General features: G+C 36.7%; 1 protein-coding gene across 2 annotated transcripts in view; it reads left to right on the top strand.

Annotated features, from left to right (window-relative positions):
• The window catches only part of LOC143457171 (kinesin-like protein KIF13A), an 80,465-nt gene extending 75,139 nt beyond the window's left edge, over nucleotides 1-5,326 (top strand). The window contains exons 30-34 of one of the 2 annotated variants that reach the window (XM_076955223.1): nucleotides 2,045-2,160; nucleotides 2,502-2,609; nucleotides 3,553-3,672; nucleotides 4,777-4,887; nucleotides 4,958-5,326. In XM_076955223.1, the coding sequence (XP_076811338.1) occupies nucleotides 2,045-2,160; nucleotides 2,502-2,609; nucleotides 3,553-3,672; nucleotides 4,777-4,887; nucleotides 4,958-5,200 (698 nt within the window). In that variant the 3' untranslated portion in view covers nucleotides 5,201-5,326. Of the gene's footprint in view, nucleotides 1-2,044; nucleotides 2,161-2,501; nucleotides 2,610-3,552; nucleotides 3,673-4,776; nucleotides 4,888-4,957 lie in introns of those variants that run through there. The other variant, XR_013117127.1, reaches the window with a different exon arrangement.
• Nucleotides 5,327-14,041: the final 8,715 nt, after the last annotated feature.

Raw genomic sequence — 14,041 nt, 5'->3', positions numbered from 1 at the left:
GTGCTAATTGCAAATAGCATTGTTTTTTTTTTGTCTTCACTAATCTAATGACAAAAAGAAAGTGTTAAACTAATCTTTTCTGTTTTGTGATGAAGGACAATTTTAGCAGAAGACATTTTTCCAGAAAATCACGTTTGGCTTTTGAATAAAATATCAAATTTTAACCCAAAAAATATTCTTCACTAATTGTTTTCTTTTAATCCTGGAATTAGCATATCATTATAATTATTATTTGTTATACACTTTCAATTTTCACTCAGTTTGCAGAGCAAGAAAGTGATGTGAACTTTTAACTTCTTGTATTTGAACGACTGGAAAGATTTTTAATAACAGCTTAACAAACAATTTTATTGAGTTCAGTCAAAAAAAGAAATTAAATGCAGTGTGCCAAGTTCACAATATTTTGTCATTTAACCAGATATTTCCTCACTGAATTTTATGTATAAAATACATAATGTCTGGCATTTATTTGGTAGCTGACTTACACTATTAAGTATAATGGAGGCTGCAAAGTAACATGATGTAAACTTCACTTTAGTAGCCTCCATGCACAATTAAATAGCCTTCCAGTGATATTGCAATATTAGATCTAAACATTTCACTTTAACAAATACCAGTTCTGTGTACCAAGCATAATCGATGTTTGGTTAACATTTTCTGACAACTGACTAGTGCAGGCCTACCTTTTCCTGATCCAGAATTGTATTCATGTTATCCTGACTTATCATTTGTTTGGGGGAAGTGCTTGGTGGGTTGTAGTGCGGTGTGAAAAAAAGTGAACTTCAAGTGCTAACTTGGAAGATCTCGTCTCTCTGATAAAAGCTATTACATGTAGTTAGTCAATCGTTCTATTGTTAATCAAATAATGTTATAGCAGCAGAACTAGACTAATGTTACATACGCTTCAATAAGTGTTGTGCATTCTGTCTCCCAACCCAACAACAAAAGAGACACTTTCAAAGACTTCTGTGCCATTAAGAATGTCAAGTAAAGTAACATGGTATTGTCCATTGAGTGACTTGGTTGAACACAGTTTAATTCATTTCATGTAGCATACCACAGCTACTTGAATACAATTTGATTAATTTTTTTTTGCATACAGCTAGGCATATTAGGAATATCTTATAGTGAACGAAGTAACAGAGTAGTTAGAGCAATGAGCTCATAATTATGGGACCCCTAATTTATACCCAGTGGTGCTACAATGATGCTGTAATACCCTTGCAAGTGATAAGTGCCAAATTCAGGCGTAATGATAATAAAAAATCAAATAAAAAATTGTGTGTGTCTATTGGAACTTGCACAAAGGATAGCTCAGTAACCAGGGCTTGAACGATAAGGAATCGTCGACGAATTTTAGTCGTGCAAAAACTTTCCCAATCTGAAGATAAAGATCATGATACCATATCAAGCAGGGGTATTGCTTGAAAACTGTAAAACTTTGTTAGGTAGCAGTAGCATCATTACACCTGTAACATTTCATTAATAGGAGCAGCTTCTAACCTCCATAGGATTGTCAAGTTCGTTAACCTGCATACATTTTCATTTTTTTCCATCCTTTTACAATTACATATGAAGTCTGTAATATTTTCTACATAAACAAGAATGATATATAATTTTTTCATGTAAGCTAACCTACATGCCTGTTAATTGTTTCCAATTGAACCCCACAATTTAATTTGTCTCGTAAATTGTTGAAACCGATTCCTCTTGAAATCCTCACAGGTTACTTTGTGTTGAACAGTTAACATACAAGGAACAAGATTACTTAAAAAATCGGTTTCCACCTGCATTTACAGCAAAATTAAGCATCCATGAAAGTGATATGCAATATGTTACCGTCATGTGTGGTCGAACATTTGGAAAAAAATATTCAAAGTTAAATATAAACTTTACTTGGTACTTCACAATATTTGCCTTCAGTTACAATTACTCTTTGCAATTAAATTTTTTTCTTTACTTATCTGTAAAAAGATCTATGTGGCAAATGCATTGTAGTGATGCCAATTTCCATATAACGTTTTAAAAGAATAAAAATATTTAGGCTCTGCAGATTGTGATGATATTATACGCTGTCCAGTTGGTTTGGAGAGTGAATTGCCAATGGAAGTACCGGGTACATTTGTGCAACTTCCAGTGATTCATCCATCAAAGACCGATGTGAGCCATTTTAATTTGCTTTTGTTTGGAGATAAAATTACCTGGCAATGACTCCAATCAGTCATTAAGCTATTACACATTAAGTAGAATTTGATTATATTAAGTAGTAATGAAACATGTCAATTAAACTGAGAGATATAGGTAAATATGTCTAGAAACTTGCCAATTTGCTTATTCATATAAAAAATAATATTTGACTATTTCCAACCACGTTAATAAAACGAGCTCTTATTGGTTGATGTGGCAAAAGAGTTTGTATTGCCTTTTTGTGTTTGTTTCACTAGAATGAGACTTTTTAATTGTTGTCAGTTTCATATTTTGTTAAAGCTTTTGTTTTGCAGTTTCGGGGATGTATGTCATGTGTTGTTTCATGGGATTCATCACTACATGACTGCCTTTTTATGAACAGACCTACAACTGCAAGTGAACGCTTATATATTATTCTTAAGGTATGAAAACATTATAGTGACATTACAGTATTTAGTTTTAAAGTTATGTGTATTAGCAGATTCATTTCAATAAACCTAAAAAGTACATAAACTATATTTATTGGCATCTATATTGGAACGTCATGGAGATTCCTTTTAGTCCTTCATGGTATATCATATCATCACCAAGTAAGAAAAAACATGCATCAACTGGAAAATGCATGTTGTCAAGGTCGTTAATCAAAAATATGGTAGTGAGGAATTCACGCTGAATGAATTGTATTCAGTTATTGAACATAATTAGATACACTAGAATTAAATATAATGAAATAATTGTGATGGTGGCGTTCAATTGTTAAACTAACCAAGCTTTATAGATCTTTTTTTTGCATTTTTATGAGATTTAAAATTGATCCAGGTTAATTTTTATCCCCTCAGCTACCCAGTTATAAGTTATTAAAATGCTGAGTGTGCCATCACGCACACAGCTTTAGATATGTAATGCTATAAATGTGTACAGATATTTGTACTGGATCACCAGAACATATCTATGTTGTATTTTTATGTTTTTGTACATTTTTTAAATATAAATGCCTGTAAAGTGTATATAATGGAACTTCAGAAATGAGTGTGCAGATATCCTTTATACATCATTTTGATATTTCTGCCATTTACAGATTTAGTCGTATGTATAAAGTTATCTATATGAAGTTGTTAAATGTTTTCAAAAGGTTATATTATGATTACCTGAGTTGATGAAGCAGGGCTAAACCACATGGCCGAAGATGGCTAAGTGGTTTGGCAATCTGACAATCCTGGTCAGTAGCCATGCGTAGGATAGTCAATAGGGTAGGATCTGTAGCAGTAGCATAGGATAGTCATACTAAAATTGAAATGAAATAAGTTATTTTAGAAAGACCGCTGTGCTCTTCTTGAAATTTCAACAGATACCTATGTGTTGTAGGTACATATCAACTTAAATCATCCTAAGAAAATAGACATTGTTATGAGGAAAAGGATATGTGTGTCCATTTACAAACAACGAGGTTTTGCTGCTACACTTTTGAAGAAAGTTCAACGAAAGGTAAGGATAACCTCGCTAGTTTGAGTAACCTTACATATTAACTTTTGTTTATATTTATTATTATCTTTTATCCATTATCACTTTAAAAAGTATTGAATGCCAAAAAGTGCTTCCTTTCAAAACTTTTTTGGCTAATTCTGATGAAAGTAGCCGTGTGATAATTCTGAAAATGTGTGCTAATCTTATTTGCGCTCAGTATAACTATCCTTTGCCTTAAAATTCAAGAAGAGATAAGCTTAATTGATCCGATTTTTGACAAACAAAATCAACTTCAGATTAAAAATTTTGAATCAGAAGAAGTTTGACACTGCACTTTTCCATGCCCATGTATATCTCTGATCACGATATCTGATGTAGTTATCTGTGATTGTGTGAATGGGGGATAAATAGATGAACAACCGACCAAAGTTTCATTGTGTTATCATAAATACTTTTAAGTTACTTTGAGGTGAAACTTGGGAAAATAGAGGCGTTTCCCCATAGTTGTGGTCATGTGATCAATGCCAATGTTTTTCACTACATCCCATGATCACGATAAATATTTCCTCAAAAAATTATCCCAGGTAACCTTGCCTATATACAGCATATATATGAATTTGCCTTGAATTTTGGCCTAAAGAAGAATTTTAGGTACTTTCATCGCAATATTTTACCAGATTCTGCACGCGAACTCGGACATTAAATCACGCAATCTGCTAGGGTAATTTCCAGTCCAGAAAACAACACTAACCATGCCGCCTTCGGATTGGTCTAAACATGTTTTTTAAAGCCCTACATAAGAGTCCAACAAAGTCATAGAGATCTTAGCTTCTCCTGTTTGACGGCCTCTTATTCAACATCTCTGTAGCAAATGAGTGATCACATAATATTGTTAGCCTTCTTCTCTAAATTTGATCCGCAATGATTAAATTATTATCGTCTAATATTGACACTATAGTAACACAATTCATTGCACTGTACACATTTGGCCACATGATGTTGCCAGTGTGCAATTGAGCTTGCATTCCATAAATAACGAGTCAATGCTTGCCACAATGTGCAGTTTCATTAAGTAATTTTTTTAATAGTTTAATTATTTTTAAATTATAACAAAATACTTTGTAGGGTTTGCAGACTTCTGGTGTATTGTATGAAGTTGTATCAAATATCCCGCTCGCATCATATGACGGAGAAGATCAAGAAACGTTGGCTTTGCTTGCGGCATCTGATATTGAGGTTAATTTATCTGAATTTTTGTCGTAATTTAAACACAACTGATTTGCTAAATGTGTTTTTACTAATTCAGGGCAAAAATTCAATTGTGCATTCATCAACTCACCAAAGTTCTGATGAAGAGAGCTCAGATTCAGGACATTTTGAAAAATATGTTATGCGAGCAACAAGATCAGTTGATAATATTCTTGCATTGGATCGTGTGAGACAAGAAGTTGCTTTACGGGACTACACTCTTGCGCAGAGTGAAAGCAATGCCGATAATGTTTCCATGATTTCAAAAAGAAATCAGTCTCAGACATGGTCATTAAAATAATGGAATGAGATATAATTACCACCACATGCAATATTTTATTATCAATGTTCTGTAATTTTCGAATATTATATTTTTTTAAACGCTTGCGTAGTAACATATTCAAAATGAAATGCAGAAAAGACCCTGTTTAAATACCTTTTTTATGTATTTAGTAATTTGTCTTTACAAGAATTAGGTTACAGCGTATAGGGTAATAGTGAACCCCTGGCCATGTCCACCTAGTAGAAATGCTGATGCTACAGTAAATGAAGACCACTTTTTTCAAACAAGATTTTGTTGGCCAGTATGGAAAGGGAAGATGAATTGACCTGATTTTATGGGGAATTAACTAAAAGAAGATATATCCTACATCAATGAAATTAAGGCAGATTACCAAAGTTGGTACGTAATGTAGTGTTGTAACTTTTGACCCAGAGTTAGGATGACTGTTTACACTTGACATAACTAAACAAGGCGTAATTGTGCAGAACGGTGTGAAATTCACCTATGTTGTTGGAACGTGGATAAATAGTGAGTTACAGAGCTTATTAATGCCGATGCAGAGCTTATCTGTCTTAACTTATGTTAACTTAATTTACCTGTTGAATTAATTGTCGGACTCTATTGTTGCGTGCGGTTAGAGTACTCTAACTTCTTGTCAGCCAAAAGCGTTTAATATTACAACAGATATAGTTTACAAGAAAAGGTTTTTATTGTAGGTGCTGTACACTTTCTCAATATTACGCATAATCAAAAACATAGTAATACCACTGCTTATAAGATGTCTATTGAGTTGCAAACACCATGACTAGCGTAGTAAGCTCATACGACTCTCTCTGTATCTCTCCGTCTGGTCGCCGGTAGAAGTGCGAGCTTATAAAACGTGACGCGATGGGAGTGAAAATATTCGACAAGAAAAACGGAGCATTTCAAAACATGTGCAGCGAAGAACACAATGTGTTGCCAATGGTAGTTACATGCAGTTGAAGCTGACGTGTAGATAAATATAATTAGTACAAAGTTAAGAAGCGGGCATTTGCAATAAAGATATCTTGTCAGCACAGGTCCTGGAAACGACCTGGGAACGTACTAAAAGGAGTTTTCACATGAAGTTATTTAGAGTAGCCAATTTGTACTCATGGTCATACAATTTACTTGATTGTCAGACTTTTAGCGTTTACACACTGCACTGATGGCTGACCAGCTTTTATAAATGCAAGCATAGCGTTTTATCGCGCAAATGCTTCAAATATCACAGGTTACGTTCAGTGCACACAACATTATGCATGTTAATAATACTGTAAAGTCCGCCGGTCGTTAGCGTCAGCTGGTGCGCATAGACGAACCATACAGAATCTAGGTTGCCCACACCAAATTTACCTTTGCGTTCCTGAATTTGACAGCTTCTCTTGATATGACAACTGATTGAAAAAAGGATTTGATGTATTTAACAAATCAAGAACGGTTTTTAAATACTGACTTGGCCAGCCGAAACATCAATGCAAATAAACTCAGCACCACTGCGAAAACAAAACTGAGCAATTGCATTTACGTTATTAATTAAGGGTGGTTGAAGTGCCTTTAAAGAGAATTGACTGAAAGCACAGAACACACATACAGGCTACAGTATATATATATATATATTGTTGGCATTGCGGCGCTCGGAAAGTTTGACTCCGTGAAAACGAGTAAGAAAGGTTGCGTTTATTGCCAATGAGCAGTAGCCTTGCCTACTTGAACAATCCAGACTCTTCAAACCCCAACGTCTATTGCAGGGGTGGGCAAATGTATTCAATGGAAGAGCTATTTACAGAAAATACAAGTACCAGAGAGCCTCAAATTTCTTTCAATACAAAAACGGTAAATAATGCAAGTTCACTAATGTTGATAGGTATGAACTAATTAATAAGATTTCTATGTTGGCCATGCTACAGCCATGTGCTCTCTTGGTTGTGCATTGTGATTCGTATGTGGAGTAATAACGTTCATGTTCAAGACTGTCTAAATACAAGAGATTCTGCCGAACGTCTTATCGACTTAGTTCAACACATAATATCACGAGAGTAGCGATATTAACATGGTGGCAGCGAATCCTGTGTTGTAACAAGTTGATCCTACGAAGTATACTAACATAGACCTACAATACTGTACCGTACTAGCCTATTTCCTGATAGTATCCATCTGCAATGGAAGGATTACGGTTACCAGAACCTCTAGACATACATTCAGCGTCTTTAGCGGAAGACTACCGACGTTGGAAAGAACAGGTAGAAGTCTATCTTATAGCCAGTGGAGCTGATGCGAAACCTAACAAAGTTCAGCGATCAACCATTCTTAATTGTGCTGGATCTGGTATGATAAGTGTAGCCAAGCACTTCATTTACACAACAGGTCAAGACAAGGACGACCCGGCAGAACTGTTCAACAAAATGGCCGCATATTGCAACCCAAGGCAGCATGAGTCCCTTGAAGCATACAAATTCTGGAGAGCCACATGGTCAACAGGCAACTTTGATCACTTTTTAATAGAGCTTCGAAGTCGTGCAGAAACCTGCAATTTTGGAGACATGAAAAGTCGCATGCTGCGTGACAAGATCATCTATACTGTACCTGATAAGGTGCGCCAAGTGCTACTAAGAGAAAATGACCTCACTCTTGACAGAGCCATTCAAATATGTCGTTCTTTTGATTCGTCTGGTGCACAATCGCAACAAATGCAAGTTGAAGATGGTACTGTACAAAAAGTCAGTAGCAACAAGCATGAATATGCCAACAGAGGAACTCGTCGTCACACATCACTCCTGTCAGAGTGCAACTTTTGTGGTAAAAGCCATAAACGTGGGAAATCATTTTGTCCTGCGTATGGGAAGAAATGCGAAAAATGTCATGGTTTGAATCATTTCAAATCAAAATGTCGATCACGAGTTCACTGCATTGAAGATAAGCAAGCTACATTACGAGAGGTGGAAAATGAACCCGAACAAGAATTTTTGCATGCCGTGCACGATGGAAAAGACAGACTGACTGCTTTACTTCAAGTAAATGGTTGCACGGTACGATTTCAATTGGATACCGGTGCTGACGTCAATACTATATGTAAGAAGTATGTGCGATATACTCAACTCCAACCTTGCACCAAACAGCTGACAATGTGGAACAAAACCAAAATTAAGATAGCTGGTCTTGCAACGTTAAATGTCACCAACACAAAAACAAACGAGGTATATCCTGTATTATTTCATGTTGTTGACAATAATTTGAATTGCTTGCTAAGTTATAGCACAGTAACAGAAATGAATTTGATAACTGTTAATGCTGATTCGTTTATTGCAAATGTTGTACATGATGATGTTATTTTGGGTGATTTAGGTACTGTATCTTTAACTGTTGATAGTAGTGTCAAACCGAGAATTTTACCTTGTCGCCGCATACCTGTAGCCTTGCAAGAAAAAGTTAAGCAAGAGCTTGACAAATTGGTTGCTAGTAATGACATTTCAGTCATCGATGAACCGACTGAATGGGTCAGCCAAATGGCTATTGTATCCAAGCCTAATGGAAAGATAAGAATCTGCATTGATCCACAGCCTCTCAATGTCGCCTTACAGCGTGAACATTACAAACTGCCTACCTTGGATGATATATTGCCTGCTCTGAAGGGTGCAAAAGTGTTCAGCAAACTTGATGTTAAGCATGCCTTCTGGCACGTTAAGTTGGATGATGACTCCAGCCGACTGACTACTATGATTACCCCTCACGGTCGATTCCGATGGAACAGACTTCCGTTTGGTCTGAAAGTGAGCAGTGAGATCTTCCAAAAAAGACTACACTCAGCCCTGTCTGGACTGCAAGGTGTATTTGCAGTGGCAGATGATGTGATTGTTATTGGTTGTGGAAAGACCACAATCGAGGCTGAAACACACCATGACCAAAATCTAACAAAACTACGTGAGAGATGTCATGAATGTAACATTTTGCTAAATGAAGAAAAAACTGTAACCAAAGCTTCGCAGATCACATTTATGGGTCACTTGATCTCCAACAACGGAATAGCACCTGATCCTGCGAAAATCGAAGCAATTCAACGTATGCCTTCTCCTGAAGATGTTTCCGGTGTGAAACGATTTTGTGGCATGGTACAATATTTGGCTCGTTTCCTGCCAAACCTAGCCAATGACCTGGAACCCTTACGGAAACTGACGAGGAAGAATGAGAAATGGAAGTGGAGCGAAGAGTGCGAGAAAGCAATGAATAAAGTTAAAGAAAAGCTCTGCGAAACTCCTATTCTGACATTTTTTGATCAAAGAAAAGATCTAATTCTTCAAGTAGACAGTAGCAAAAGTGGTTTGGGAGCAGTGTTGCTTCAGAATGATCAACCCATTGAATATGCTTCTAGAGCCCTGACAAAGACAGAGCAAAATTGGGCTCAGATTGAAAAAGAACTTCTTTCTGTTGTGTTTGGTCTGGAACGTTTTGATCAGTATACGTACGGACGAAAGGTTATAGTTCACAATGATCATCGACCCTTACAGTCTATTTTAAAAAAACCTCTGAGTCAAGCGCCAAAGCGTCTCCAAGCTCTGATTATGCGCCTAAATCGTTACGATATTGTTTTTGAATATGTCCCAGGCACTGCATTAGTAATTGCTGACACATTAAGTCGTGCCTACCCGGAACTTCTCGATCAACCAAACCGAATCGCACAAGTGGTTACAGAACCAATTCTAGATGAAATTCCTGATGAACGATTAAAAGAAATAAAGAATGCAATACAAAAAAATGAGGAATCTCAACTCCTGCTCGAAGTCATCAAGAATGGGTGGCCAGACAACAAAGAACATTTGCCTCCCATCATCAAACCTTACTTCTCCATTCGTGACACACTGAGTCAAGAAAATGGCATCATTCTAAAAGGCGAGAGAACCTTCATCCCTCAACCTCTTCGATCAGAAATCAAATCTCAACTCCATTCAGCTCACCTTGGTGCTGATAGCATGTTACGAAGAGCTCGCGAAACCGTTTTCTGGCTAGGAATGCCAAACGAATTAAAACAACTGGCTCATGATTGCACAATATGCCAACAAGCAAAGCCAAACAACCAACGAGAACCATTACTGCTACATCCCGAAGGTTTATCACCATTTGAAAAAGTTGGTGTTGATTTATTTGAGTTGAACCAAAAGTCTTATTTAGTCACGGTTGACTATTTTTCAAATTTTGCTGAAATTGATGTCATGACCTCAACAACTGCAAAGCACGTAATCATTTCGTTGAAGCGTCATTTTGCCCGATATGGAATTCCTAAATGCATTGTATCTGACTCTGGACCCCAGTTCATCTCTACAGAATTTCAAAGATTCTGTCAAAAATGGGCGATACAACACTACAAATCATCACCAGGACACCAACAATGCAATGGAAAAGCGGAAGCTGCTGTGAAAACACTAAAGAACATGCTGAGACGTACTGCACAAGATGGGAAAGATCAGTGGCTGGCACTTCTGGAATTGCGCAATACGCCACGACAAGACGTCAACTGCAGTCCTACAAAGATATTGTTTGGTAGACCAACTCGATCAGTGATACCGATTCACATTCCAAAAAGCAAACATCTTGACATCAATCGTCGTCATCAACGCCGCACCTCAGTCAAACAAACCTACGATAGCAAAAGTCAACCAATGTCAAAATTGTATATCAACCAACGAGTTTATTTCCAAAGTGCGGAAAAGAAGGGATGGCAAAAGGGTAAAATTGTACGCATACTTGGGCCTCGTTCATATTTAGTAGAATCATTGGATGGTTTTCGTTATTGTCGTAATCGAGTACATATTCGTGTTGACCATAGCAAGTCTAACAATGTGTATGAAGATACTGATTTTAATTTTACATTTTCGACACCTAACCAAAACAGTCAACCCACAGCTAACAACTACACTGTTGCTAACACACGACCTAATCGTACACATAGAATGCCAGTAAGATATAATGATTATGTACTGTAAATACTGTGTTTGTGTCACCTTACCTTCACTGCTTTATTTCTTGCCACATATTATGCATGTAGCTTTAAACTTCAAGTGTGCCTCACATATATTGCGAGTAGTATGTTATTTCAGTATTTTCTGTGTAATGTTATTTCAGTATTTTCTGTGTGCTCATAAAGCCTTCTCACTGTTAGTCTTTACTTAAAGAAAGGAGGATGTTGATAGGTATGAACTAATTAATAAGATTTCTATGTTGGCCATGCTACAGCCATGTGCTCTCTTGGTTGTGCATTGTGATTCGTATGTGGAGTAATAACGTTCATGTTCAAGACTGTCTAAATACAAGAGATTCTGCCGAACGTCTTATCGACTTAGTTCAACACATAATATCACGAGAGTAGCGATATTAACAACTAATATATAATAAGAGAATTTTAATATAACAAAACGGTATTAATTAACACAATAATAATAACGGTAATAACAAAGCAACATGCACAATATTTATTAATATCAGTCTTTTGTTTGTTTTGCAGTGTATTTAAGTAGACTAAACTGAGCTAAAGCTTACTGTCTTTGCAATGTAATTGCGTTGACTTACTGTTAACTAACTCTTCGGAGTCTATGTCTAGTGTTACGTCATAAACGAAATGCTGGCCTAAATAAAGAAAAGAAAAAGAGATAAACGTTCATTAATGGTACTCTTGGTAGCCTTTACAATTTTTTTGGAATTTTACGATTCGACTAGAAGAGCCACAAAAACATGCCGGCGAGCCGCAGTTTGCACACTACTGGTCTATTGTTTAACTCGTCTGCTCGAAGAACAAGTACGCACGATGTATATATATATATATATATATATATATATATATATATATATATAGCAAGTACCACGCACACCACTATTAATCACTGCAGACATGGTTTAAAGCAGGGGTTCTCAACTGGGGGTACGAGATTGAACATCAAGGGGTACGAAAGTACGTTACGTACATTTAATTGAGCTATAAAAGCAATTTAATTTAGCAATATATATATGAAAAATTCCATCAGAATTTTTTTGGGGGTACGAAGAATGCTCTGACCTGACAAAGGGGTACGAGCAGCAAAAAAGGTTGGGAACCCCTGGTTTAAAGTAATATGTCCAAACGATAAAATCACCGCCTGGTGGCATCGTGGCCGCCACAGTACAAGTATTGTACACGGAGAATGGGGCGGATAGAATATTACACGCTTCTTGCAGAATTGATAACATCATTTAATTGACAGGAAATGTCTAGTCCACCGGTGTCGTCATCTTCAACAGAACCGGAACGCGGATATAGAACAATCCCTGGAAACGAAGAAATGCACCACCTATAGGACAAAGTCTCTGAAAAAGCAGGAACGCGGCACTTGTAACAAGAAGATCTAAAAACACAAGAAGTTGTTAATTGTTAAACATCTGTTATTCAAAAGTTTGTTATCTACAACAAAATCGTCCAAAAACACAGGAACATGATATCTAGATTCTAGAACAAATTCCTCGTAGTCATTGACACGAACGATTCTACGTCTATTGTGCTAGAATAGCTAGATGGTGGTCGGACGATTCAACCCACGGACGATTCAACCCGGGGAGGATTCAAACCGCGGACGATTCAACTCGAGGACGATTCAACCCGCGGACGATTCAACCCGCGGACGATTCAACCTGCGGACTATTCAACCCGCAGACGATTCAACCCACGGACCTTTCACGTACTTATGGCTTAGGTTATTACCAATTTAGGCCTTAGTAGCCAATTGTAAGCTTAATATTGGACAGTCTCGTGTGGGGATGGCGATGTAGTTTGTTTTCAGGTTGGCCAAAGGCTATTAGTCTTCCTTTTAAAACTCCTATACAATTGTGTCTTTGACTCCGTTGCGCCTGCTTTCTCTATAACACTGGCCAACAAAAAAATTTTGGCATGGAAGGTAAGAACGATTTTAGAGTATATCAGGGGCGCTGAACTCGAAAATGCCATTAGTTTTTGCAAATTGGCTCTAGTTTTTAAGATATTAGCGAATTTCAATATTTTTGGTTCCTTTTAAATTTGAAGGTAGGTTGCATTTTATATTAAGGAACTGCCTATATTAAATGTTGTTGTAAGTCTATGTGCACTAAAACCACAAGAATGAGCTAAAGCTAAAGACACAATGAAATTAGCTAAATGAAGAAGTGCTGCATAAATCTATTCGTTTCCATATATTCAACACAAAAAACGCCCCATTTATTCGTATTTTCATCAGATTCTCCTAACATGTTGCAATTTGTGAGACTAAGCTTCCAATACCACATTAAAACTTGCTTGAAGTGAACAATAAATAGCAGTAATTTGGTAATAACAAATCAAGTATGCCTAAGCCTACACAAGAAAGACAACAATTTGTAAAATAGACGAAATGAACAAGCAATCAATTTTTTTCATTTTCCACGGAGTATTCAAAGCAAAACACTTTACGAAGAAATATATCCATTTCAGGATGTGCATTAGTGAAGTTCTTAGATGCACTCTAGTTAATTACTCAAATTAGCTTAAAGTCATCTTGTACGACTTTCACCTGTAGTCTTGTTGTGGACAGCTTCGCATTAGGCACCAGCAGTAATCTGCCATCATGTGAGTCATCTACCTTGATATCTCTCTTCCATTAATTTGATATCTTGGTGAAACCTTTCACCTTGTTCTCACTCATTCATATTTTCGAGGTTTTCAGGGAAGCGATCCAAGTGACTGAATAGATAGTGAACTTTTATGCTCATCCTTGATCCAAGAGCTTGAAAGTTCGTAAGCTTCACTTCTACGAGATCCACATAGTTGCTTGCTTTTACAACTGCAATGAAAGAGTACCAGGCTGC

The sequence above is a fragment of the Clavelina lepadiformis genome, chromosome 1, assembly GCF_947623445.1.
Source record: "Clavelina lepadiformis chromosome 1, kaClaLepa1.1, whole genome shotgun sequence".
Lineage (NCBI taxonomy): Eukaryota > Metazoa > Chordata > Ascidiacea > Aplousobranchia > Clavelinidae > Clavelina > Clavelina lepadiformis.
This window is presented reverse-complemented; position numbering and strand designations above follow the sequence as displayed.